Source organism: Amaranthus tricolor, chromosome 9, assembly GCF_026212465.1.
Source record: "Amaranthus tricolor cultivar Red isolate AtriRed21 chromosome 9, ASM2621246v1, whole genome shotgun sequence".
Taxonomy (NCBI): domain Eukaryota; kingdom Viridiplantae; phylum Streptophyta; class Magnoliopsida; order Caryophyllales; family Amaranthaceae; genus Amaranthus; species Amaranthus tricolor.
The window spans coordinates 24,667,291-24,695,171 of record NC_080055.1 but is presented as its reverse complement, the minus strand read 5'-3'; the positions used below and the strand labels follow the sequence as shown (position 1 = coordinate 24,695,171).

Below are 27,881 nucleotides of genomic sequence, written 5' to 3'. Positions count from 1 at the left end.
AATTATAACATTCAAGTGATCACTAATAACATTAATTAATCACTTACTTTTTTTTAATTGTATGAGCTCGTCTCATTACGAGTCTGTCTCATACTAGACTTAACCTAATAGAACAAATAATCACAAATTCTTATACAAGGCAATTTCACCATAAGGCATATCTTATACATAAGTTAAATAATTCAACAAACACAAATTATTAACATCTTATTTTAAATTTATCTCGCCCAGATCAGCCATCTCACAAAAATAGCTCAAATATAATAATAGCTCAAATGCTATTTTTTTTATGTTATCCACCAAAAAAAAAGCAAATCTAATAATAAAACCAACCATCCACTATAAGTGAGAAGAAGGGCCACCCAACCCAACCCAACCCAACCAATTATTTTTCTTTAGGCCAAAAATGGCCTTCCCACAAAAAAAACACTCTGTTTTTCCTCTTCTTCCCTCCTTCCCCTGTTTTACCACAATCATATACATTACATTACATTGTGTATCCATCTCAACCATAATCAACGGGCAATCGTTGGGCCCGGTTTTTGCCTGCGACCCGACGAGCAATGCCTCATTATCCACCCTTGGATTCTGCGACACATCCAAGGGTGTGGATGAAAGAGTAGCAGATTTGGTTGGAAGATTAACATTACAGGAGAAAATTGGGTATTTAATAAGTGGATCAGCAAGTGTAAGTAGACTTGGGATACCTAAATATGAATGGTGGTCTGAAGCTTTACATGGAGTTTCTTATGTGGGCCCGGGTACCCGTTTTTCTAATCTGGTTCCGGGTGCTACTAGTTTTCCTCAAGTTATTACTACTGCTGCTTCTTTTAATACTTCTCTTTTTCAAGCTATTGGAAAGGTACGTACCATTCTCTTTTTTTTTTTTTTTTTTTAACTTTAAATGATCGTGTATATAACATATCTGGTGTTTTAACGATCAGCTTAGGTTTTTGGTATTTGGTTTTCTTAATGGTTTTTTTTAATAATTTGGAATATTTGATAGAGAAAGCCCATTTATGAACATTAAGAGAATTAGGAGGGAAAGCATTTCTATCATTGCCTTTGAATAGATAAGAAAGATTAGTATAATAATAATTTGCAAAGAAAATAATACAAGATAATCTTTTGGTTTTCTTAAAAGAAAGCCTATTCATTTTATTTGTTATTTGCCTTTATAATAATATTTATCGATTAATTTTAATTTGTACTTTATTTTTTTATTTAAAAGTTAAAATATATTTGAATGAGATATTATTTGATTTATTTTTAATATAAATTAATTATAAATAAAATTAGCATTTTATAATTAGTAATTATGCAATAATTGGGGGTGAATTAGAGGGAACATTACAACCGATGAGTAGATTCATGAGATATTATGTCTATCATCAATGCTTGCGATAACGATATGAAGAGGGGAAATACACAAATAATGTTGAATCTCATATTATTCTTAATGCATAAGAAATAAATTAGTTGAATGAGATTTTATCATATTCTTCTAGACATCTAATTTTCTTATGAATTTTATAATTTTTATAAATATTGAATAATTGAATATATTTAGTTATTTACGAAAAAAAAAGTGTTGAAAAGCAAAAATTAAAATAATGCAATTAAGACATAAGATTACTTTAAACAACTAAAGTATTAAAAGGTGATCTTTTTCTGAAATTTGGAATGATTTACATACTATCATTGCAACATTACAATATTCGATGTTAGAACAAGCTTTGTAGTAAGTCTTCTATGACACTATACTCCTCATATTTTATTTTATTTTTTACACAATTTAATATATTATTAAGATTATTTATATACTAAATTATATACATTTAAAATTTATAAAAACTTAATATTATTAAAGTACGTGACTAGACTATTAAAAAAAGATCTCAACTGATTAAATTTTTCCCTACTCATTAGCCGTTATATGTAAAATAAACTTGAACAATAAATAATGTTAAAAAACAAAAATAACGAGTATTTCAGAACGGACAAAGTAGCATACGAAAAAATGTATCGTTGTCATAACTTGCTCAAACAATTTGCTCTTGTATTCCTTTACTCTCTTGAGTTTGAACTATATAACTCAAATTCAAAGATAATAAATTATTATTATTATTATTAATTTTCGATAAGAACGAAATTAAATTGCAACAATTTATGAAAAAAATAATACATTAATTTTGTTCAAATGAACAATAGCACTTGAAATGCATGAGTAAGTAATTAGTAGGTTAGATTGATGAAAAATTAAAATGACACTTTATCTCAAATTGCAGTCTATTTTAAAAAGAAATATACAATTGAAATGTATTTTTTTTTATCCTTGTAAATTTTTTATATAGCACAAATAAAATTTAGGAAAAATTACAAAAAACTACCTATTCTATAGCATCTTTTGCAAAAAATTATTTAGTGTAATTTTTTTTTTTTGCAAAAAACTACCTTACATGATATTAATGTTCGCAAAAGACTACCACCGGAATCAGTTAGTTCACCGTCAAGTGGGTCTTTGACCTTGCACGTGAAAGGTCATGTAAGCTAGTCTTTTGGAAACACTAATATCATGTAAGGTAGTTTTTTGCAAACTACCTATTTTAGTATGCCTGTCACGTGCAAGGTCAAAAACCCACTTGACGGTCAACTAACTGATTCTGTCAAGTGTTAGTGTTTTACAAACAATAATATTGTAAGGTAGTTTTTTGCAAAAAAAATTAAATTAGGTAATTTTTTGCAAAAGATGCTATAAAATAGGTAGTTTTTAAATTTTTCCTAAAATTTAAGAATTTTTTACACGTTGAATAACAAAAATCTTAAAAAGGAAAACTAGGGAGGGAGTAGTTTACTTTATATAATGCTTTCATTCCATACTTTCACTTAATTTACATTATTTGTTATTTTGAATAATTCTACTCATTTTGCATTATTTTCATATTAAAAAATTGACTCATTATTTATTTTTAATTTCTTCCATATATTATAATTTTCTTTTATTTTCATTATATAATTCAACATATCTCTTATGAAAAAAATAAATTAAATTTTTTTTTATAAAAATAATTTATTTTCTATGTGATGCTAATTTAAAACTACGTAGTAGAGTATTAAGGAGAAGGTAGTATTATAATAACTGAAAGAAAACAACATAATCGTCAATCAGACAACATATTATTGTCTATCTTGTGAAACAATCACGGTTTCTACAACACATATTTGCAACTTGTATTATATTGGACACCACCTGTAATTTTCTGTCTTTATCTTTGCCTATTTATATACTCCAATTTTTACTAATTTTGAGTATTTTAGGAAACTATTAATAGTTTTCAAAAATTAAATAAAAAGACTACATTGTCCAACAATATAATTAGATAATTTATTCTATTAGATGATGAATTATATTAATATAACTGATAACGGATTGAAGTGACAAACTCTACTAATAGATAAATGAATAAGTGTTTGGTAAAATTATTAGTAAACACACTTTTTTGATTTGAGATGTTTCTTTAAATTGATTATATATATATATATATATATATATATATATATATATATATATATAAATTTTCTATAATCAAATATGTGTTTGTGGTTATTAAAATCCTAATCATTATAATAATAGACATCTGGGTCTGCCAGAAAAGTAGGTGCAACTGTAGTCCTTTGTGTTGAAAATGAGTGGCAACATAAATCTTTCAAGATATATTGGGTATAATTAAAGATTTTCGGTATATTTAGAATCGAGTCTTATTTTTATTAGAAAATGGATATTATTTTTAGAAAAAATTTTCAAATTGATTTTCAATTAGCGTTTTTATTTTTCAGTCAACTATATAATTAAAATATATATATATATATATATTGAAAGATTATTTACTCCAATTAAAATGCAAAAATAAGATGTAGCATGGGAGAAGGGGATTTTGGTGGGTGGATGATTTAATTGCGTAGTAGTTAAGTGTGGTGGATGAAGTGTTAGTGTTAGTGTTATTATTGTTCATAATGTAAAAACAAGACCTTCTCATGATTTCATGCAACCAAACAAGATTTGTTTACTTAACATGTGCTTTTGTTTCACTACACCTAATGTTTTATTTAGATTCCAAAATCATATAATAATTCCCCATTTTTATATCTATAATTAAATTATATACATTTATGTGATTTGATGGTTTTTCTGACTGCAGACTCCTTTGATAAGGGTATGATTTATCGTATTTTTATTTTTTCAGACTTTGATTAGTTTTAAGAGTAAAGTATACTGAGTATGATGATAATGATGTTCAAATAATGGAATAGTACTAGATTTATAGGGAGGTCTATGTGATTAACTGTTCTCCATCCCCAAAGTTTCTACTGTGATTTGCAAATACTATGCACTTAATATAAACTATTTTTATTATAGGGTATGTCGAGGGGTAGAGACGTGAGAATCGAATGCAAAATTTTAATTGAAAAAGTGATATTTGCTTCAAATAAGATTTGATTTTAAAATGTAAATTAAATTTTACTCTTTTGATGCTTTATAAAGAATATGCCAATTAGTTTAGGCAAACAAAAGAATTAGAAATTTCATTAATTAATCTTGCTATTTAAGACAGCAAACCTATTTTATGTTTGAGAAACACAAACGTACCTAATTTTTTTAGGTACCTAAGTAGAAGCACGAATAAGCCTCTTAATTCTTGCGACTCAAATTCTCGATCTGAGAAAAGAGATCATCTCTAATTAAGTTGACTCAAAAAGAAAAATATCAGGTAAGTTTTTTGATAGACATTTAGAATATTGTAATTAGGTATTTAAAATACTCGGTGGGCATTAAGTATTTGTAAGTAAAAATTAAGAATATGGTAAGTAGGCCAGTAGGCTAAGTTTCCCGGTAAGCATTAAGTATATTGCAAGTAAGTACTAAGGATAATGTAAGTAGCCATTAAAAATATAGTAAGTAGACATTAAGGTCTAATAGGCTGGGTCTGAGAAACGTCTCTCAGGAGATCGGCTGTTCTTGCAATATATGCAATTTATGAGGATTTCTAACAAACTAATATGTAATGTTGTGCTATTTAAGAGTTTCAATTATCTTCTCCATATCATTTATTTTACATTGTTTTGTCATTTGAAAATAAACCACACCACCTTACTTAATTTGAACAATACATTTAAATTCTTTTTTGATATCATATATATATATATATATATATATATATATATATATATATATATATATATATATATATATATATATATATATATATATATAATTCACATACTCTTCATTTAATATCACTTTACATGATTTCTCATAATTTCTTTATAAAAGCACTATCAATCTCTTTAATTCTATCCTAGTGGGACATAGGGAGTAGCCACTTTCTATAAATGCACCAAGTTGCTTGTTGCTTGGTATTGGTTAGCAATAGAATGCAAGTTGCAAGATTAATTGCAATGAATCTTTAATTATACATATTGCTTCCCTATGTCCTTTTCTTATTCTTCATCATTCTATGTCCTCAATCACATCTTATCTACCTTTTCTTTAAAAATAGGTTACATATTTTAACTTTATTTTTAAAATTTATGGACTTATATTGATAATAGGTTTACAACAACCTTTCATTATCTTAATATTAATCGATTCCTATCAAAACGGTTTTTAGAGGAGTTGATTCATTTGTTGTGGACAGTCTTTCACTTATATGAAGTATATTATTTTAAATATATATGTTTATTTTCTAATTGTAGTACTATACTATTATAACCAAAAAAAAAAATTTAAATCTTTTGAAATTAGTTAAACAATATTCCCTTAAATTTGGAGTTCATACTTGATACTTTTCTCCACTTCCATAGTACTATAAATTGATGTGACATTTTTAATTAATTAAAGGTCCACATTCTTTTCATTAAGAATAATCAATATGTCAATTTAGATTAGATGGGAATAACATGTCTCATTCCCGTAAGTTATAAGCATATATAACCCTACCACTTTATTATATATTCCATCCAAATTTTAAATAATTAATTAGAATAATCTTTACATTAATATGAATTAAATAAAATTTTATTTGATTATTTTTTAATTAAGTTATGAATAGAAATCAAATTAAAAATAATTGATCATTAGTGTAAAAAAAAAATAGACTAATAAGCTTAATAAAAAATGGCATATAAAATACTAAGTGGTGTCCTATGTTTGATAGGGTTGAGGGCAATAACAACACTTCTATGGGAAAAGAGTAGTTCATTTGTTTCAAAATAGGAGTATCAAGTATGAACATTTAGAAGTTAAAGTAAAAGAATACATGTGTTGAATTAAAAACATGGCAGATTCTAGGCAACTGTAACATGTTCGTTTGTATAGGATTCCTAAAAATAAAAAGCTTTTAATATTAAATGATATACAATATGCTCGAGAATATTTAGGATTGCTCCATTAATTTTTTGGACTCATAACAAAAGATAAAAAAAGACCTCTAAAAACTTGACGCGTAATGAATAATACAATAACCTTTTTTATATTGTTTATATTTAAACTATTTTATAAAAAAAGCACTAAGAACTCATATTATTTAGCAAAAAATGTAAATTGTATTTAAATTTAATTAAAAATTAATATCACTTATATACATAAAAGTAAGTTTTTTGTGCCCTAAAAAATTCGAGGCCCTGAACAGTAGTCTGTTTAGCCCTTGCTAATCAACGGCCATGAGTATATTAAGATAGAGCAGGTGGTAAGAGGTTATAATAAACAAATATGCGGCTTTTAATAGGAAAAACGCACAAAATCATAAAATTATTTGTCGGTTTTTACCATGACCCTGACTAAAAAAACAGATGCAATGGTTGAATGAGATGATCCTTGATGGGCTGCAGGTAGTATCAAATGAAGCAAGGGCAATGTACAATGTTGGGTTGGCAGGATTGACATATTGGTCTCCAAATGTAAACATCTTTAGGGATCCAAGATGGGGAAGAGGACAAGAAACTCCAGGGGAGGACCCACTTCTTTCAAGTAAATATGGATCTTCATATGTTACAGGCCTACAACATAGTGATGATGCTGATCCAAACAAGCTCAAAGTTGCTGCTTGTTGTAAACATTACACTGCTTATGATGTCGATAATTGGAAAGGCGTCGATCGATACCATTTCAATGCCGTGGTAATTACATTATTTCGCATACGTAACTACTCTTCATCTTTTTCCGCTGTGCAGCAAATGTAGCAAATTGAATGAGACTGATGCTTTCTGTATGTACTCGTTTACATAGGTGACTCAACAAGATTTGGATGATACATATCAACCACCATTCAAAAGTTGTGTAGTAGATGGGAATGTTGCAAGTGTTATGTGCTCCTACAACAAAGTCAATGGCAAGCCAACCTGTGCTGATCCCGACCTTCTTTCTGGAGTTATCCGAGGCCAATGGAAGTTAAACGGGTAAACTTCACTCGCCCCAACTTTCGCCTTTCATTTAGAACTCTGTATATACGAGCCTCATACTGATTTCCTTCCGCCATGGTTTTCGCAGCTACATCGTTACAGATTGTGATTCTATAGATGTTCTGTACAATTCTCAGCACTACACCAGCACTCCAGAAGCTGCTGCTGCACAATCTATTTTAGCAGGTCAGTTTGTATTTGACATATAAACCAAACTTTCTAATTTGGTATAAATGATCTATTGGTTCATGTAGCCGACCCCAGTCTTTTGGGATTAAGCTCTTGTTGATGTTTCTGATTTGGGCTTAAAGATTCTCGACTTCTGAGAATCTAACTGATCAAAGATTTGTTTCAACAGGGGTAGACCTTAACTGTGGGTACTTCCTTTCCCAGCACACACAAGCTGCAGTAGACAAAGGGTTAGTCAAGGAAACAGACATCGACAAAGCCATATCGAACAATTTTGCTACGTTAATGAGACTTGGTTTCTTCGATGGGAACCCTAGTAAAAGACTATATGGGAACCTCGGTCCTAAAGACGTGTGCACCCCCGAAAACCAAGAGCTAGCTCTTGATGCTGCAAGACAAGGAATTGTTCTACTCAAGAATAGTGCAGGAAGTCTGCCATTTTCTGCTGCCAATATCAAGTCACTTGCTGTTATTGGACCGAATGCGAATGTTACCAAGACAATGATTGGGAATTACGAAGGTAACTGACTCATATGTTATCGATTAGATTTCCTAATAGTTTTTTGTTTGATGACAGAGAATGGATCGAACAAATTATAAACGGTATATATATGTCTTATTCTTAATTATAATAGGGTGTTCGAAAAAATAGTTTGTTCGACAATTTTAGCTTATATGATTGGGTGTCAAACCATCTAAATGCTAGTGTTTAGTAAATTAACTAGTTAAAACAACTTGTTATGAATCAACTAATTACAACAAGCTGCTTCCATCAGCTTGTTCAAAATCAACCAGTCAAATCAGCCACTCCAATCATGTATCAACCATTAGTTGTTTGTCTCGCACTCCCAACATCTTGAAACAATTCAATTAAAGCAATCTTGTTTAAATTCATCAAGTTCTGGTCTACCTGAACTATTCTAGTTTGATGGTCCAACCTACGTGTGATCCTAAAATGGGGTGAAGATAACAATTATTTCAAGTTATTTGACTCGTAATCCCTTTTTTACCTTGCGACAGGCACGCCGTGCAAGTACACAACGCCTCTACAAGGTCTTTCTGCGTACACTTCAACAACATACCAAGCCGGTTGCTCTAACGTAGCATGTGCTACAGCTCTAGTTGATGAAGCAAAACAGATAGCATCCACTGCAGATGCTACAATTCTGATTATGGGCGCCGATCAATCAATTGAAGCAGAGAGTCGAGACAGAGTCGATCTGTACCTTCCAGGACAGCAACCACTGCTAGTTTCAGCAGTAGCAAACGTTTCCAAGGGGCCTGTGGTTCTGGTAATTATGTCTGGTGGTGGTATGGACATAACCTTTGCACATAACAATGACAAAATCAGCAGCATACTGTGGGTTGGTTATCCTGGTCAAGCAGGTGGTGCAGCTCTTGCCGATATTATTTTTGGCGCTTACAATCCAAGTAAGTTCCCTCGAATTCTCTACATTCAAGTTCTTCAGAATCCGAGTCCCCTTGGAAGTCTTACGAGTAATATTCTGGAAGACGGTTACTTGTTTTGGCAATTGGTTGTTGTTTGGTGTTGGTTGTTGTCCGTAGGATTTTAGTTGACTTGTTTGATCAACCGAAAATGTTGGCTGTTGTGGTTGGCTTTTAAGCTAGTGCCTAGTTGTATAAACTAGCTGTTTAGGGAAATATTTGGTAAAATTAAATATTAGTTGTTTATTAGAGAAAAAGTGGACAAATAGCCAAAAGCCGGTGAAAAAGGCTAACTAAAGCCACTTTTTCATTTTGGCTTAATAGTCGGTTTTTCAGCTGTCTTTGAAGCCATTTAACAAAAAGTTTTTTGGCTTGTTGACCAGAGTCCGGACAACAAGCAGAAAGTCAAAAGTTAACCTAAAAGTCAACATAACAGTCATGAGTCAACAACCAAACACCCGTTGACAATAAACAAGTAGCGAAAACATGGTTATAATAATGAATATTTAGGTACTCAAGTATTTTACCTCTGCAGGTGGAAGACTACCTATGACATGGTATCCACAGGCCTATGCAGACAAAGTACCAATGACCAACATGAACATGAGACCAGACCCTGCAACTGGGTACCCAGGGAGGAGCTACAGGTTCTACACTGGAGAAACCGTCTACAATTTCGGGGATGGCTTAAGTTACTCGGACTTCACCCACCACCTTGTTAAGGCACCCACTAAAGTCTCAATTCCCTTGCAAGAAGACCACGTTTGCCATTCTTCGACCTGCAAGTCAGTTGATGCTGTTGGACAACATTGTCAAAACTTAAGCTTTGATGTCAGCATTAAAGTTAGAAATAACGGAACTATGGCAGGAAGACATACGGTTTTCCTCTTCTCGTCTCCTCCGTCTATTCACAATTCTCCTCGGAAACACTTGCTTGGTTTCGAGAAGATTTTCTTGCGTGAGAAAGCAGAAGACATGGTCGTTTTTAACGTGGACGCTTGCAAACATTTGAGCGTTGTTGACGAAGAAGGTAACCGTAAGGTGGCTTTGGGAGTTCATCAACTACATGTTGGCAACTTGAAGCACAAATTCAATGTCGGGATCTAATCATTAGCTTTGGGGGTTATCTCTACAAATCAGAAACCTACGGTAATTCGTTTTCGGGATAAGGAAAGAGGGAAAAAAGAACAAAAATACAGATTTAAAAGTCATGTTCGAGTTGAATTTCAGGAGTCATAAGATTCCTTCAATTGTTCATTGTTCAATACTTCAATTTTCATAGATCAATGGCTTGTAAAGATGTTCATTTTCAAGTGTAAAATGAATATATTCACAAGACTCGTAGATTTCAGAATTATGGCTCAAAAAAACCAGCATATGACAAGATCAGGGAAATTCACTAACCTGTGAAGGTAGAAATGCAGGACTTTACACCAAATGATAACCACGATAGTCCATAAGTAATTGGCCAAACCCTTGATGTCAATAATACTTCTATCTCGCTTCTCAAAATCGCAAAAGTCGTTTCACAACTAGGATCGAACCTGCATTTTTGCACTATGCTCTAAACATTCACAATCTATAACCAGCTCAATAAAGTATACATCATCGTACGAATGTTTAATTATTCCTTCATATAGAAATTTTATCTCCCTGTTGATAGTAGATATATAACAATACCAAAACCTTAATTCCAAAATCGGCTACTTTTTTATTCATGATCATGATATGCGACTAAATTTTCTGAACTGGTTGTCATTAATCTGCCGCTCACTCTCCTCTATTATCCAGGCTTGGAACCGTAGTAACTTTGATAACTCTCTTCCATAAAATGCTACCGTAACAAAAATCTTTCAGAAAGAAAAAACAGTTACTCAAACTTGAAGGTACTGATAATAATGATGACACTTGATTGGACAGTACAACAGGAAAAACTCAATGAAGGTATCCAAATTTTTAGTACTCACAAATAATCCAAGGGTGAATGCCACCATCAAAATAAGTACATTGGTTTCACAGAACTATTTGTACATGAAGTGATAGAACTTACAGATATATACACATACACAATTACAAGAAAATTACAAGGGGGAATGGATAGAAGAAAACCTTGGATGAACTAGTAACAGATAATACAAATAACATTGTTTCTTTACGCTTCATACCCCATGCACGAAATTACTAAGATTTCCACCGAGCAATGACATAAGGCCTCCACCATGGACTCTACCCTCGGGAATTATAAATTGAAAACTTTCATTTCCGTTATTAACACTCCATTGATTGTTCTGTTTATCCGTTGCCTGCGTTGAATAAGATGAGGTAGATTTCATTGACAGGGGAACTAGAACCTCTGGGGGGATAAGATGCTGCCTTTTAGCTGGCCTTCCTGATGAATCTTCACAATCAGATACAACACTCACTACCGAAGAAGAATTCTTGTTGTCCAGGCTACTCGCAATAGTTGAAGAAGTCGTTGACACAAGCCCATGGAACAAACCAGCTGCAATTATGCCTCGCCTGTTTTCTCTATCCTGAACCATGCTACTGTGGGCTGCACATAGCCCACTTCTACCGCGAGCAAACTTGTCACATTTGCCAAGACTCCAGCTGCACCGTTTCCCACCTCCATGGGCTTTGCAGAAGTCGGTGCTCCCTTGGGCACTCTTCCCACAGTTTTCAACTTTGCATCGCTTCCCACCACCATGCCTCACACAGCAATCTGTGCGGCCGCGTGCACTCTTTGTGCATCCAGGAACAGAACACCTCTTCCCACCTCCATGAGCAACACAGAAGTTTGTGCCTCCATGAACACTCTTGGGACAGATCCCACCACCTTCAAACATACATCTCTTACCACCACCATGTCCTTTGCACAATGGAGTGCTCCCCTCAGCACCCTTCGTACAACCAGCAAATATGCATCGCTTACCCCCTCCATGTGCTTTGCAGAACATAGTGCTGCCTTGAGCACCCTTCGTACAATTTAGAAATTGGCAACGCCTACCACCTCCATGAGAGATGCAAAGACCAGCACGGCCTTCAGCACTTCTAGTGCATCCTTCCACCTTACATCTTTTACCTCCACCATGACGAATACAAAGCCCTGATTTACCACGTGCTGCTTTAGAGCAACCTCCAGGATAACCACATCGATGGCCCCCACCATGAGCAATGCAGTAATCGGTCTTTCCCTCAGCACTTTTAGTGCATCCTAAATGCTGGCATCTCCTGCCTCCTCCATGGGACTTGCAGTACGCAGTACGGCTTTCTGCACCTTTGTTACAGCCAGGTTTTTGGCATCTCTGGCCACCACCATGACCAATGCATAAACCCGTTGCTCCTCGAGCTCCTTTTGTACATCCCATAAAACGGCATCTTTTTGTATTATGTGGTCTATTTTCCACAGATGTAAGAGTAGCCGAATTCTCAGATATAGTACCCGCAGTGCAGCTTGTTGCATTAGAAGGCTCCGAAACAAACTGAGATGGTTCAGAGGGGGATTTAGAGCCAATATCAAAAGCATCCCACAACTGCACCGGGGGTAGTTTGCAAACACTTTTAGGACCCAAAAGAAGAGACGACATATAACCACCTGATTGCTTAGCAGACGTGGAGCCCTCATCAGCCACAGGAATAGTGTATTTAGGGTCAGCTGCAGATACTTGACATGTGAAAAGATGTGAATTCAAATCAGTATTTGTTGAAGATGAAAATTCAAGAGATCCAAACAAATTTCTATTTTCTCCAGAAAGTCCCAATTTCAAGATTGAATCATCATCACCTGACACCCCTTGGAACAATGATGAAGATAATCCTTTTGTCTGTTTATCTTCTGAATATGCCCTTGGTGTTGGGCCCAATCCAAGTAACAGTCTGCAACCACCATCCAGAGTCATTGATGTATTCAAAATTTGGGAACCATTGCTCCTTCCATAGCCAAGACAGTCCAATCTCAAAGCGGTATCACCAAAGTTATCATTACTAGGAAAGTCATTAGAGTAAGAGAACCCCTTTTCATTCATATCCATCTTCAGCAGCTTATACCTCGAGAAAGAAGAAATAGTACAAATACTAGATGTATGGTTTCAGCCACAAGCTTCTATTGCAATCAAAAAAAGTAAACCAGTGACAACTAGAGCCTTCAACAAGAAACTTCCACCACTTACAAAACCAGAAGTGTCTGCCCTATCCATATTAATTAGGTGCTGACCAAGTAAAAGCCTAATTCAGGCCAAGTTTAGGACAAACCTAATACTAAACCTGTTCATCCCAACGCACAACAGTTTCACAAACTTCATGGCAGGAAAATTCTTCAGTAAACCTGGCATGCAAAAACTTCTATGAAATTAGCAAAACATATAGTTGATAGATTCAAAAAAAAAAGTGGAAAAAGAAAACAACAAAGAACTCATTGCAATGTCATTTATTCATCAATACATCAGCCAGTTCAAACTTATAAATGAGAGGTACACACATGCTGGTTGATATTTAACAGAAAACAGTGAAAAAAACATACATAACAGAAGAAAAAGAATACAAATTCTATTATCCATTAATATATTACTCCCTCCTATTCACTATTATTGTCTCATTTGGTTTTTACACGTATGCCAATGCACACATTCAATCATAAATATCTCAAATTATATTTAATTAAAAATTATAAAATGTTGATGGATATCATAAAATTTATATCAAGCAAACAAAATCCCACTTGACTATGTTTTAACTTATAAATAAAGAATAAATACAAATTAAGAGTGATCGATTAATAGTATAAAAAAATTGAATGAGACAATAATAGTGAATAGAAAGGAGCATAAAGCTTTACCAATCCTGAGCAGGAGCTATAATATACATGCTGGTTACGTAAAGTCAACCAAACTTGATGTAAATAAATGAACATTTGAAGCATCTTAATTTGGCAACCCTTATATAGTCCAAAAACCTTGCACATTTATAAAACCACCTCATTTAAACGACCTTCCAAGCAAAATCAGTTTGTAGTATGTTCATTAAAAGTGATAATATAACAAGCATAGTCATTAAATCTCAAATCACCAGTAATACATGAAGAAACCCAATTATAAATTCAGATCCAAACAAAACTTAACTATTATTCATTAAGTATAAATCAAGAAAACACCTCATGACCTCGACCCAATTATTACTACATATCTTCCTAGAATTTCTTAATCAGTCAAATTCACTGTGAATAGTCTAATTGTTTCAAAAATAAATTATCAAAACTCAAATCTAAGCTCTAACTAATCAATTTTACCAAAATATTTAAAAGATTCTGTGTCTTATACAATTACAGAAGAATTATACAACTCAATCAGCTAACAAAATTTTACAATTAACCAATTAAAAAAATTACATTACATGATATACTCCTAATTCCTAAAATATGCTTACTACAAAACGATGAGCGATTTTATAATAGAACCGAATATTAACAGTATTTAAAAAAAACATTTAAAACTAACCACTTTTACTCCATCATTATATCAATATACAACATAAAATCAAAATAAAACAAAATAATAAACCACAGTTAAATTATTACAACTAATTTTATAGATCAATTCAATAACCTAATTCAATAAACACAATAAAAATTTAACCATATAAAAATCTAATAAATAAATCACAACTAAAAATCAGCAAGAATAAAAAAACGATTAGGATTTAGGACTATATCACTAATAAACCTCGTAAAAAATTATTTTCTTCAGAGTTGAAACTTGAAAGAACAGGAGAAAAAAAGTACCATAAAAGGATGGAGACATTGAGGAACTATCAAGCTTTTGGAGATCGTTACACGGAAACCATTGAAGCTCGATCACAGAAAAATAGAAAAAGATAGTAAGAAAAGGAAAGAAAAAGGGGAAGAGAGTGAAAGAAAGAACAAACAATTTTGGGGTTTGGAGAAATGACAATAGATAATTAACGGAAGCAATTGAATCTTTTAGCGGTTCAGATTCTTTTAATTCCTATAATATCCTTGTGGGGTATTAATAGTCCTTCGTCTCCGTCATTTTGCCTCAATTGTTTTTGCATGGAGACTAAGAAATTAGGTATTCGGGTCATCAGATTGATTTCGAGTGAAAAGTTTTAAACCGCTTTAAAAATGAATATTGCGTCCATATTAATTTTTATATAATTATAAATTCAATTTAAAGTCGGGTCATGTCGAGTTAGGTTATAAAGTTAGGTGAATATCGAATCGTCGGATCTATTTGAAACACTTCTAAATATAATAAGATATTGAAAAAAAATATAGAGATTTAAAGTGGCGTAATCATATTCAACAATAAAAATAAAGCGAATTTTTAATAATAAATTAAAATGAAAAATAAGGTAAAATTAATTTTCATTTGATTGGGACAACACAAATTTTTAGCGAGATGGGGACAGCAGCTGACTAAAGACTATTTTAGCCCTCGTACTTAGTATTCCATCTGTTATTTGATGTTTTGGTTTTTTAATTTAGAGAACTTTATTTGTTATGCACTTATGCCTCTAAATAATATTTTTATTTATATTATATTATTTCTTTTTATATAATTAGCTTTAGTTATTTAATACTTATAGTCTTCACATATTTTTTACTAATATTACTTATATTTATTATCTTAGAAAAAAAGCAATTAAGTCGGTTTATCCAATATTAATAGATGAATAAAATATAAAAGTATTTGTTAATGATGAGTTGTATTTTCCTATTTAGTAATTTCTATTGGTGCCTTCAGTCTTTATTTAATGTAATCTCATAACAAAATCGACTCCACTAATCTTTATAGTTGGTAAAAGCTGATTCCATGTTTGAAAAAATCACTAAGAATTTAAGGCATCAGTTAAAGTCAACTCATTTTTATGAATCTAATGAGCTTTTTGTGTACTCTGTTTTCATGTCTTAATGTCATATCTTATAAATATATTTGATATGAACTATAAATTGCCTAGATGTATCAATTATTATCCTTAGTTAATTGTTAAACTTTATAATATTGGTCAATAATAGTTTTTTAAAATGGAATTAATTATACAAGATAATTTTGTAAATATAATTGTTTACAAATTGATTTTTAAATATGTATTATAAAACTAATCCTCTGAAAAATTTCTATACATTTATTTAGAGAGTAATGTATCCTATAGCATGAGAAAAAAATGTTCTTCTATTCCACTTAATTATTAATATTTAGAATTATAATACTTTCTCCATTCTAATTTATTTGCAACGTTTACTTTGTCATGCAATCCAATGCATTAATTCAATCTTTAATATCTCTAATTATGTATGATAAAAATTATAAAAATTTAATATTAATAATCTTCGAAATGAAACAAATCAAACAAAATCTCAATTGACTATGTTTTAACCTACAAATTAAGAGTGATGAATAAATAGTGTCATTTAATCTAATGTTGCAACTAATATGGAACGGAGGAAGTACTAAAAATTTTTTAACTTAATGATATAGCTCCCACCCGTTTTTTTTTGTTCCTCCCATTTATTTTTTGTATAGTTTTCAATGTAAATTTTAAACCCCAATATCTCTAAATACACATAATAAAAAGTTATAAAAAATACATGAAAAAAAACATTAATTAAATTTCTCTATCCTTAAACTGAAATATTTTAAATAAAAACATTAAAAAATAGAAGAAATATAAAATTAGTGAGATTAACGAAAAATCCAAAGTTTATGAAGTGTTTGTTGTCGAATTCATGTGCCTCTTCCCGGCAAAACAAACAAGATTATTCATTATATGTCGCTGATGTCACATTATAAGTTGGTACTATTATGATTTTTTAATTATTGTAGGCCAAGAATAATGCATTTTTATAAAGTAATTCCCATTTTGCTTGAAATGCGAAATTAATTCTCACATTATCGTCCACGTAGGATAGCTTTGAGGAACTTTTTTTAAATTTTTTTTTAATATAACCGCTACATGAAATAGCGGTGTTGTTTAGGGATCTGAAGTAAACCGCCAGATTAAATGACGGTTTGTTAATTTTTAATCTAAAAAAAAAAATTATCTTGAGTGAACCTCCACTTGAAGTGGCGGTTTAGTAGCAGTACAAAACAGAATGTTGAGCTTGGTTCTTCATTCCATTATCTTTTTTGCTTCTTGCTTCTTGGTGCCGGTATTTTCTTTAAAAAAAAAATTCTTCACTCTTATTTGCTTCAAATATACAATTCCTCTCATTCAACTAAACTAATCAACTACATTCCCATCCTTTCCTTGCATAGTAGATCATTTTCATCCTCGTTTAAGGTATGAATAAAACCCTAATTTTTTTTCAATATGTAAAATTTTTTTTTGTTCATTATTGTTGTCAATTGAAGTTATTAATATGTTGATTGTTTGTTACATTCTCTTGTTTTCATGATTTAAGATTACATTTTACACATTTGTAGTTGAATTTTATGATTTGGTTTGTATGTATATAAAGTGTTTGATGAAATGCTTCAATGAAAGTTTATTACTTTGTAGGGTTAGTTCAATGGTTTTAGTCTATATTCATGGTATTTTTAGCTTTTATATTTGAAATGAACCTTCTAACAGCGATCATGGCGATGCCGGGCCCAGTTGATCCATCAGTGCTTACACTTCAGGCGACACACAGGAGCGTAGCTGCGTGGGAGGGCTCCACTGCCCAATTGGTTACTCGTCATCACTACCAGGCGAGTACGTTACACTGGGAGGTGGATGACAGGGTATTAGAGGTAGTCGAATTAGCTAGTTTCAGATACATTCACAGGTTGTGGGACGGAGGCTTAGAGCTCGATCGAGCTCTTATCACTGCATTGGTGGAGAGGTGGCGACCGGAGACACATACCTTCCACCTCACTGTTGGCGAGACAACGATTACGTTGCAAAATGTGGCAGTTATAATGGGACTGCCCATCGAAGGTCAAGCAGTGATAGGCCATGGAGAGGGAAATTGGCCAGCATTAGTTCATGAGCTACTAGGGTTTGGCCTGAAAACCCCCAAGACCCCACACAGCCGAAGATCATCGTTGGATCGTCATTGAAGCTGACTTGGCTTCGAGAACATTTTAGCACGCTAGAGGATGACGCGGATAATGTGACAGTTGATAGACATGCGCGAGCTTACATCTTGTACCTGTTTGGATGCATCTTGTTTCCAGACAAGAGCGGCGACTCGGTACAGTTGATCTATCTACCTCTACTGGGAGACTTGGAGCGCGTAGATGAGTACAGTTGGGAAAGTGCTACCCTAGCGTATCTGTATCGTAACTTATGTCGAGCATCTCGTAAGGGTGCCAAGGACTTTGGTGGCTGCTTAATGTTGTTACAGATATGGTCATGGGAGCACATTCATATAGGGAGGCCCATAATTCGGACGATTCGACCCGATGGGCAACATGATCAGGATGATGACCCGGATGATTTTGAACCGGTGTTAGGGTCATAGCATTGTCGCGGGATGGATCCTTTAGCAGTAAGGTAGCAACACTCAACTCACTAATCAAATTCATAATTGCACTTTTTTATGATACATGAAAATGTTAAACAATGTTCATTTGTTTGCAGCTGGCTTCGTGCATATCTTTCGAGATCCCACTCCCCACATACTCTCGTCTACTACAGAGACGCACTTGATCGACAACGGGACGAGCAGGTTATTAACATTTACTATTTGTATTAGTTACTAATAAATCGTATGTATTACTGAGCATATTGATTTCTATTACAGATTGTAACACCCCGGCCCCTCGGACTGCTGGTGACTACTCTTGGAGACTGTAGACTGGCCCCACAAACCAACACAAGTCTTTCCAGCGCACTTTGGCCTCACTCGCGCACACCCGGGAACACTTCCCAGTATGTCACCCATCCTAAGATTGCTCCCCACCAAGCACGCTTAACCGTGTAGTTCTTAGCAAATGGGCTCCCTAGAAAAGAAGATGCACCTTGTTGATATGAGTAGTCTATCAATCCTTTTTTCAGTCTAAATTTGGGGTATTACACAGATGACATGGCAGCCTTACACAGCGGCTAAGATGGACGCTCTACCGCACATATGTACATCGGGCGACGAGATTTGGAGATCGCGTTGTCCACTTATTTGCTTTGACATTGTCGAGCTACATCTCCCGGATCGTGTCATGCGTCAATTCGGTTTGGAGCAGGTTATTCCGCATGCCTGTGACACCCAACCTCAACTACATGCGATCGATCGAAGGACTGGGGACAAGAACTACGTCCTACGACATAGATCGCACGTAGATGCGTGGAATGACCGAGCATCTCGTTTGGTTCGAGGAGATAACTTCACAGGTCATAGCACTGGTATGTAGATGAGTTGGTACAGGCGTATCTCCATATTACGCCTAACGAACACCACATTTCCGCAGCCAGGATCACATTACCATCCGACATCTACGTTACTGGTACGTCTTCTTTCAACAGTCATAACATATAGTAATACTTTAATGTCAGTCTTTTAACAACATAATGATAACATACAGGCTGAGCGCATCCGATCGGTGCTCATACAGTGCAATGACACGATTCAAGGGGCCGCTACATCGCCAGTTGATGTGGGGTATCGGCTATGTTCTCAAACCCTAGGCTCCATTAACGCGTCATTGACCGATGCATTGAGTCAGGCGGGGTATGAGTACCTCATACCGACTCCACCCATCATTGGCGAGGTAGATGACACATTCCACACTCCTTCTCCAAGGAGTTCCGCCCATAGAGGTAGCTCTTCCGGAGGATTCAGTTCTCGGTCCACACGAGGTCGCCAGCGTTCATCTACTCGAGGTCGGTCTTCCAGATCACCATCGTCATCCGGTACTATGTCGTCATTCGTTCCTCCAACTTCTATCACCACTCCTCCTCCACATCCATCGCCTCCGCAATGGATCATCACATATCAGCATGCTAGTCAACGACGAGCTCCTGCTCTTAATGTCATTGCGGAGGTTGACGAGTTCACACCATCATCATCAACCGGAGCGCAAACGAAGAGGGGCCGGGGATAGTAGTTTAACATACTTTGTATATTCTTATATGATTTAAACTTCTTGTATGACTTTTCATGATTGTAATATATCTTCGCATTATTTTCATAATTAATTTTTTCAAATCAAGCTGGTTCGTAATTGATTAATATGGAATAGATTGTATTGGATTAGTTTAATGCAGGTTGCGTTAACTATTTAGGGGAAATGAAAGAAAAAAAAAGGCACAGACTAAACCGCCACATGAAGTGGCGGTTTACCATGGACCAAACCGCCACATGAAATGGCGGTTTTCCTTGGACCAAACCGCCACTTCATGTGGCGGTTTAGTGCTTAAGGTAAACCGCCATCTCAAGTAGCGGTTTTGTCTGAAAAATTTAAAAAAAATAATTCTCCACGGGGACGGTATTGTGGGAAATATTTTCCCATTTAATGCAAAGTGGGAATAAGTTTTATTTTAAGCAATATCATGGGAAAAGTTTCAATTATTTATTAGAGGTCCTATGCTGAGGTCATCACCTTTAAACTACCATTTATTTATTTTTATTTTATGTGGAGAAATGAGTATATTGTCTATTTTTTTTGTCTTATTGAGATTGAATCATAGAGATATAAAGTTAATTTTTGGCAAATATGAGAAGTTGTGAAAATATGATATTAAATAAAAAGATATAATAAATTGTGTGAATAATATTCAAAGAGAGTTTAAATATGTAGTTGAGAATAAAAACATGATAAGGTTCATTTCCAAATAAGAAAATGGTAGAAAATTAGTGGGACAACTCAAAATGAAAATTGGTTGGAACGGCGGGAGTATTACGGAGTGGCTGGTTTAGTTGTCACCTTGTCAGTAATAAAACGGTGATCATGGTAATGTAAAATTAATGTACTTTTGGTAGGAAAATCTCTTGCCAAGTTTAATAGTCATACTTGTTTTGTTTCAATTATCTTATTTTCTTTATAAAATACATTATATTATTATATTATCATTTATAGAGATGATATTAGGTGGTAATAGAAATTTATAAACTAAAAAACTCTCTTATGATCAACGTTTTATTATCATGAGAATAATATGGTACGTTTGATGAAACAACAAATTATTTTCGTTACCACTACTTAATACGAACAAGCAAATAAGCTACTAGTATTTTACCATTGCAACCTCATTTTCCTCTTTTTTTAAAGAGGTTCATGTAGTAAAAAGCTTTAAATTAAAATGATTGTTATTGTACTTGTTTCTTATCATTTCAAATCTATGGTAATTTGTTTGATCAAGAATCTTCCTAACATTGTTAATGAGCATTTTAGGGATAAAATTAGTAACTTTAAATCCTATTTTTATTGCATTTTGAATCTATGTTAAACCCTAGAAATTTTAAATTAGAACAATTAAATATAAATTATAATAATAAATTTCTTGCAAGATATAATTATCCTACAAATTAAGAGAGTATATTCTTGGTAGTACTCCTACTAGGCTACTACTAATCCTTACATTTCTTTTTCATTAGTTTCATACTTCTTTTTCTTTTATTTTCATATCTTCTTCTTAAATAAAATTTACAAATTTTAATGTCAAATTTTAACTATAATTTCTAATTTAATCTATATAGAAAAACATATTCATTTGGGATCTTAATAAATTCGTTTTAATATATATTTTCTAAATATTAATTTATTTAAATTTTTAAAAATTTACAATTAAAATAATTTGAGTTTTAAGTTTGCATTGTGATCTACACAAAAAGTGAATGGAAAAAAAAATAAAAACAAAGTACTTGTCTTGAAATGTCGTACTTTATCTTGTTTTATTTTGCTTATACATATTTTGGTTCTTTGTTTTTATTTATAAGTTCTTCTTCATCAGACTCATTAGCTCCAACATTCTTTTAACAAGGGTATGATTTACTCCCTTTATTTCTTTTTGTCTTTTAATTTATTTTTTGCATAGTTTACATTGTAAAATTTAAACCTTAATATCTCTAAATACACTTAATAAAAAACTATAAATAATACATAATAAAAAAGTAGACATTAAGACGAATCTAACGAGATCTCATATGAATATACTCCCTCCTATTTCTCCCATTAGTCTCATTTGACTTTTCACCAATTTTTAGGTGGGTCAAATGAGACCACTTAAATAGGAGAGAGAATGTAAATTAGTAAATTGTTAATGATTTCTTATTAGATTAATGATTCCCTCCAAAATTAGGATAATTAGGGTAATCATCATGAACCCTTTTAGGGTTAGAAAGATCAACCCTTTTAGGGCTATCATCATTAACAACCTTAGCAGTGTTCATCAAACCCACAAAATAATCAAGAACAAACACAGATCCTGAAACACAAAAAAAAAAATCAGTAAAAACTCAAAAACAAAGCCAGATTTTGAAGAACAAATGCACAAAATAATGAAGAACAAAGTCAGACCTTGAAACAGCAAAAAAAAGACCAAATCATCAACAACATTCCAAAAATCGAAGAACGAACCCACAAAATCAAAGAACAAACCCAGATTTTGAAAAACAAAGCCACAAAATAATCAAGAACAAACCCAAAACAAACCAGAAAATCGAAGAACAAACCCAGATTTTGAAGAACAAAGGCACAAAATAATCAAGAACAAACCAAAAACAAACCAAAAAATCGAAGAACAAACCCAAAATTTGAAGAACAAAAGCACAAAATAATCAAGAACAAACCCAAAACAAACCAAAAAATCGAAGAACAAACCCACAAAATCGAAGAACAAACCCAGACTTTGAAGAATAAAGGCACAGAATAATCTAAAACAAACCCAAAACAAACCAAAAAAACGAAGAACATAAGAACATGAATATCATAAAATACGTACCCACAAAATCGGATTATTGAAGAACAAACTCAAATCTGAAAATACTCAGATTTTGATGAACAAACCCATAAATCGAAGAACAAACCCACAAAATCGAAGAACAAACCCACAAAAGCGAAGAACAAACCCAGACTTTGAAGAACAAAGGCACAGAATAATCCAGAACAATGGGTAACAAAAGAGGTATGAAGAACATATACGGTTTGAAGGTAGATAAAGACTGCCAAATGAGACTGCATGAAGATATTAGGGTTAGGTTTACAAAAAGGGAGGGAAGGGTTAATTATGGATGGGTAGGTTAATGTAATTAAGGTGTTTTATTAAGAATATGTAGGATTATTAGGGGTTAGTTGATACAGTTTAATGATGGTATAATTGTAAAAAAGTAATGTGAGTAAGAGTAAAAGAGTAAAAAATATATACAAAAAATAAAAATGAGACTAATAGGGTGATTTGACCATATCTGAAAATGGGACTAATGGGCTAAATAGGAGGGAATATTTTATCTTCTAAAAATATGTATCAAAAACATTAATTAAATTTCTCTTTCTTTAAGGTGAAATATTTTAAATAGGAAGAATATTAGTAAACGAAAAAGTATTATTTTTTTACTATCCTTAAATTATTAATTATAGTTTTTATAAACAGAAAATAATGACTACTAGTAGTCCTTGTTTGATATTTACCAACAATCAAGAGCATATGGGACTTTGTTTAATTAATTAAAAGTGGAAACATCAGCAAAATTGTCGTATCTAAACTAAAATTAATTATTGATTGATTACGTAATTAATCAAATAGCCAATGGGAGAAGAAGCTTAAATTGACTTAATTATTAGAATATTAATTAAATTAAGCATGTATGTAATGTATGATAGGTTACATTTGATTAGATCATTAAGGTGTGTTGGGTTTAGGAGACAATGACAGCCACCAATTCCCATTATACCACCATGGGCCCCATCCCCAAAGATTCAAGTCTCCTTTTTCTTTCTTCATCTTTCTTACATCATCCAGCATGTGCCACTAATTTTGCTCCAAATTATGAAAAATTTTAAAACATAATAATGGTATTCTTTAAGAAAAATGAGAAAAATATTTAAATAGAATGAAAATATAAGTCAAAAATTAAAAAAAAGTGTAAGTTAGAAGTAAAAAAATTTAATAAAACATACTAATAAAAAAAAGAATAAGTACCAAATTAAATCATTGAAATTTAATAATTTAATAATTTGTAAGTGAAAAAATACACACCGCGCAATCCCTATCTATATGTCCAAATATTTCTTTTTAAAATTCAAAAATTCTCCTATGCGGCTGTCGCTTATATGCGACTTAATTACAAAATTCAGCCCATTTATAATTTTGAGCCCATTTATAAATTTGGTTCAAGACTTTATAAATATTTAGTATGACTACTTCAGAACTTTAAAAGCATTCTTAAATGTATAAAATGCCTTATTTCAAATATTAAAATTTCAAGTTCTAAACGTATACGGCTTAACCCGTGCAACTAGCCCAAGCCCAATAAATTTATTAAAAAATTCTGACATACTAATTTCAAAATCTAAAAGGACAATTTCAAGACTTAAAAAGTCAATTTTAAGACTTAAAAGGTCAATCTAAAAGTTTTTAATATCAATTCAATGTTTGAATTATCTTACTTTAAAGTTGAAATGAAAATTTTAAGTCTAACAATTTGTCTTTTAAGTTTGTAAATTGGTATTTTAAGCATAGAAATTGACCTTTTAAGTCTTAAAATTGTCAAATTTCATGACTTAAAATTTCAAATTTAAATCCTTGAAATTGGTCTTTAAGTCATCTTAGATTACCTTGGTGTTCTTGCCCTCCTGTTTCTCTCGTTTTTTTATTATTAGTTTTTTTATTCTTTTTTTTAGTTAGTTTTACTTATTTATTTTATTTATAGGCTTTTAATTTATCTTTCCTATATAGTTACGTCTCTTTATTTTCTCGAGCCGGGGGACTACTTTGGTCGCGTTCTCCTTTATGGGTATGAGTTGCCGCCGTTCTTCCCTCCCCAGACCCTGTCCATAGTTTTTTTATGAGCGGGATACACTGTGTAGAATGATGGTGATGATGATAATGGTAAAAAATATATACAATTGAGTCGGCCCAATAAGACGCGTCTCACAAGTGAGACTGTCTCGCCCATAGATTTTGTGTTTAAAATTTTGATGGTCTGTCCCAATAACTTAGCAAAATAAAAAAATACTAAAATTTAAATAATTCTCTAGCTTATTGACTTAAAATACTCTCAAATATTATTTAACTCTCTGTACACAAAAATATTGTATGCTCTGAACCATTACTCATTTACTCTAAATACCCTCAAGCACAACTAGTTGAAACTAAGGTGTGTAGCGTTTAAGGATAAGTATTTCAATATTTGATAGAATATAGAGTGAAATAATCGTTGAGGGTATTTTGAATTAATAAGCAATAATTGAAAATATTATTTACAAATTTTCCCAAAAAATATTATTTATTTTTTGTATAGTTTTTAAACCAAAATTTAAGCCTAAATATCTTTTAATACGCATTATAAAAATTTATAAAAATATATAATAAAAAAGTAACATTAAGACGAATCTAATGAGATCTAACATGACTATATTTTATCTTCTATATATGTCTCATAAACCTTAATTAAATTTTTCTCTCCTTAAAATAGAATATATTAAACAGAAGAACATTAGAGAACACAGAGAGTAATAGTAAGGGCATGCTTGGATTGGATGGAAATATTTAAGGGGTAAAAAAATAGTCAAAGTAAGAAAATGAAGTTGATAAATGAGTAATTAGTGAAATGTGATTATTGTAGAGGGGGAAGAATGGTTGGAAAGTGATGAAAAATGAAAAAAGCTCTCAATTTTGTGGGTTAAATATTTGTCCTAGGAGAGGGTGGGAGATTGTATTACCTCTATAATAGGGAAAATCATCTTTTTTTTCCTTAATTATTTTTTTCATGCTTATTTCTTCAAATGCATCTTTATTTGCTTTCATTTCATTAATTTGACTTTATTTCTCCTCTAAATATTTACACCTAATCTAAACATGTCCTGAGTTAAGAATATTATTGGGAGTTTCACATTAGCTCTAAGGGTATATTAAAAATACAACTCAATTAAAAATTTAAGTTGATAAGTGATGACTAAGACATTAAAATATGTAAATACTATGTGATTTTTTGCTAAATACCAAGCTAGTATATGTAAGATGTTGTTTGCTTATTGGATTCCAGAATCAGCTATGGAATTTTTTCGCATCTGCATCTTTCTTTCGTCATACCAACCTGAACTAATTATTATAATTATAAATAATTAAACAAATCATAAAGGAAAATGAAAATTATAAAGTAATTAATTAAATTGTACTAATTAAATAGGGACAAAATCTTTATGTCTTATCGAAAACGATTTAATTTTGACTGATCCAATATTAACTTTAAAAAAACTGAAAAAAAAAATTGTTTTTAACTTACTTAATTAATAGTTTTTTTTTTTGAAAAAAAAACATTAACTAGACTTCTTATATAGGCTCGTTTAACGGTGAGACGGTCTCATACAAGACTTGCTGATGAATAGGAGCAGTGCAACGCGGAGGAAAGTAGTAAGGCCATGTTTGGACGAAGTCATATGTCAGCTTAATTTGTTAATGATTCTGCTAATATTTTTTCCAACATGACTTGCTTTTGTCAAACATACTTTTTCAAACAACTAAAATTCTACAAAATTAGGTTTGGCAAAGTTATAATTGTGACATCCAAACCCCTTTTTTGATATTCCAATCAACTTTTTATTTTAGGTGTATGTAATGCAATTAATCACTAATCCTAAAAGCTAAAGTATTAATTAGTTATTAACTAGTAATTAATAAAAGGTTAGGTATGACAAATTTAGTGGAGCTTTGCTAGCTAAATAACCGTGATTTATATATTGTGAATCATTGATATCTGGTACTATGTCAGGGGTATCTTTTTATAATTTTATTTTGATTGTTTTATTAGCTTTATTTTTATTTTTTTATGGTTATTTTACAAATAATCATAATTGACTAAAATTTTCTAATTTAGAGGCCATTATGATGATTCATGAACTAGCTTGATTAGACTTTTATAGGTCTATACATAGACTTTTGATCTTTTAGTTAGCTAATCATTAATCATTATTATCATGATCGTCACCTGATTGCTTGGTTTATATATCGCTTATAGAAGACTATAATCAAGGTTTGAACTTTGAAGAGGGTTGAATGATGGCATCTCGTATGCTTATCACATGAGATAAGAAGGTTGTGATCAGTGGTAGTGTGAGTCTCTCGATTTGAAAAGACTTAAAAATAAAAATAAATAATAGACAAGACAAATAACAAAATAAGACAAGAAAACACAATAACAAGACTAATAATTGGTTGCATATGAGTGAGCATAATATATGATAATATTAATCACCATCTTATTGAAGATAATAGGTGTAGTGTGCATTATCAACATATCACAACATTGAAAAATGGATTCTTTTATTAGAAAAAGATGATAATTTATTTGAAAATTTAAATTTATTTTTAAATTTACTTTTAACTGAACAATATCATAATATAGTTTTTTTTTTAATTTCTCTTTAATTCCCACCTTCAACTTGGTGTGAGTTTTTTCTTTTTATTTTACAATTTGCAACTTTTATTCATTTTTTGAGTAGAATCTTCATTTTTTGAATATCATAGACTACTCTAGAGGATCCTGATGAACATTTCCACCTTTCTTATAAAGCTTTGAGTGGAAGTAGATACCCTTCACTCATCATAATTATTTTTCTTAAAGGTGGCCTTTTTCTGGGATTCACTATTTTTGTCTTTTAAATGGTTTTGTAACACTCTGGCCTATCGGATCACCG

At 32.0% G+C, this 27,881-nt stretch overlaps 2 protein-coding genes across 5 annotated transcripts; one reads left to right on the top strand and one right to left on the bottom strand.

Moving 5' to 3' along the window:
• Positions 1–314: 314 nt before the first annotated feature.
• On the top strand, positions 315–10,431 carry LOC130824459 (beta-xylosidase/alpha-L-arabinofuranosidase 2). Its single transcript, XM_057689471.1, has 7 exons — positions 315–862; positions 6,889–7,176; positions 7,286–7,455; positions 7,547–7,644; positions 7,817–8,167; positions 8,668–9,078; positions 9,629–10,431. The coding sequence occupies exons 1-7, from the start codon at positions 407–409 to the stop codon at positions 10,198–10,200; spliced, it is 2,346 nt and encodes a 781-aa protein (XP_057545454.1). The 5' UTR covers positions 315–406; the 3' UTR covers positions 10,201–10,431.
• A 597-nt stretch (positions 10,432–11,028) lies between these two features.
• LOC130824460 (uncharacterized) lies at positions 11,029–15,075 on the bottom strand. Of its 4 annotated transcripts, XM_057689473.1 has the most exons (3): positions 14,870–15,064; positions 13,928–14,044; positions 11,029–13,417 (listed from the first exon to the last, which is right to left on the bottom strand). In XM_057689473.1, exon 3 carries the CDS (start codon positions 13,122–13,124, stop codon positions 11,253–11,255), a length of 1,872 nt encoding a protein of 623 aa, XP_057545456.1. In that variant the 5' UTR covers positions 13,125–13,417; positions 13,928–14,044; positions 14,870–15,064; the 3' UTR covers positions 11,029–11,252. The 4 variants fall into 4 exon arrangements, with proteins under 4 accessions (XP_057545456.1, XP_057545455.1, XP_057545458.1 ...); XM_057689472.1 differs by lacking the exon at positions 13,928–14,044 and having other exon boundaries at positions 14,870–15,075; XM_057689475.1 differs by lacking the exon at positions 13,928–14,044 and having other exon boundaries at positions 11,029–13,431.
• Between the last annotated feature and the right edge of the window lie 12,806 nt (positions 15,076–27,881).

Coding starts and splice junctions, on each gene's coding strand:
- LOC130824459 (XM_057689471.1), top strand. CDS start 407: ATGGCCTTCCCACAAAAAAAACACTCTGTTTTTCCTCTTCTTCCCTCC. Junction 7,456..7,546: donor GGCCAATGGAAGTTAAACGG/GTAAACTTCACT, acceptor TGGTTTTCGCAG/CTACATCGTTACAGATTGTG. Junction 7,645..7,816: donor TGCACAATCTATTTTAGCAG/GTCAGTTTGTAT, acceptor TTGTTTCAACAG/GGGTAGACCTTAACTGTGGG.
- LOC130824460 (XM_057689472.1), bottom strand. CDS start 13,124: ATGGATATGAATGAAAAGGGGTTCTCTTACTCTAATGACTTTCCTAGT.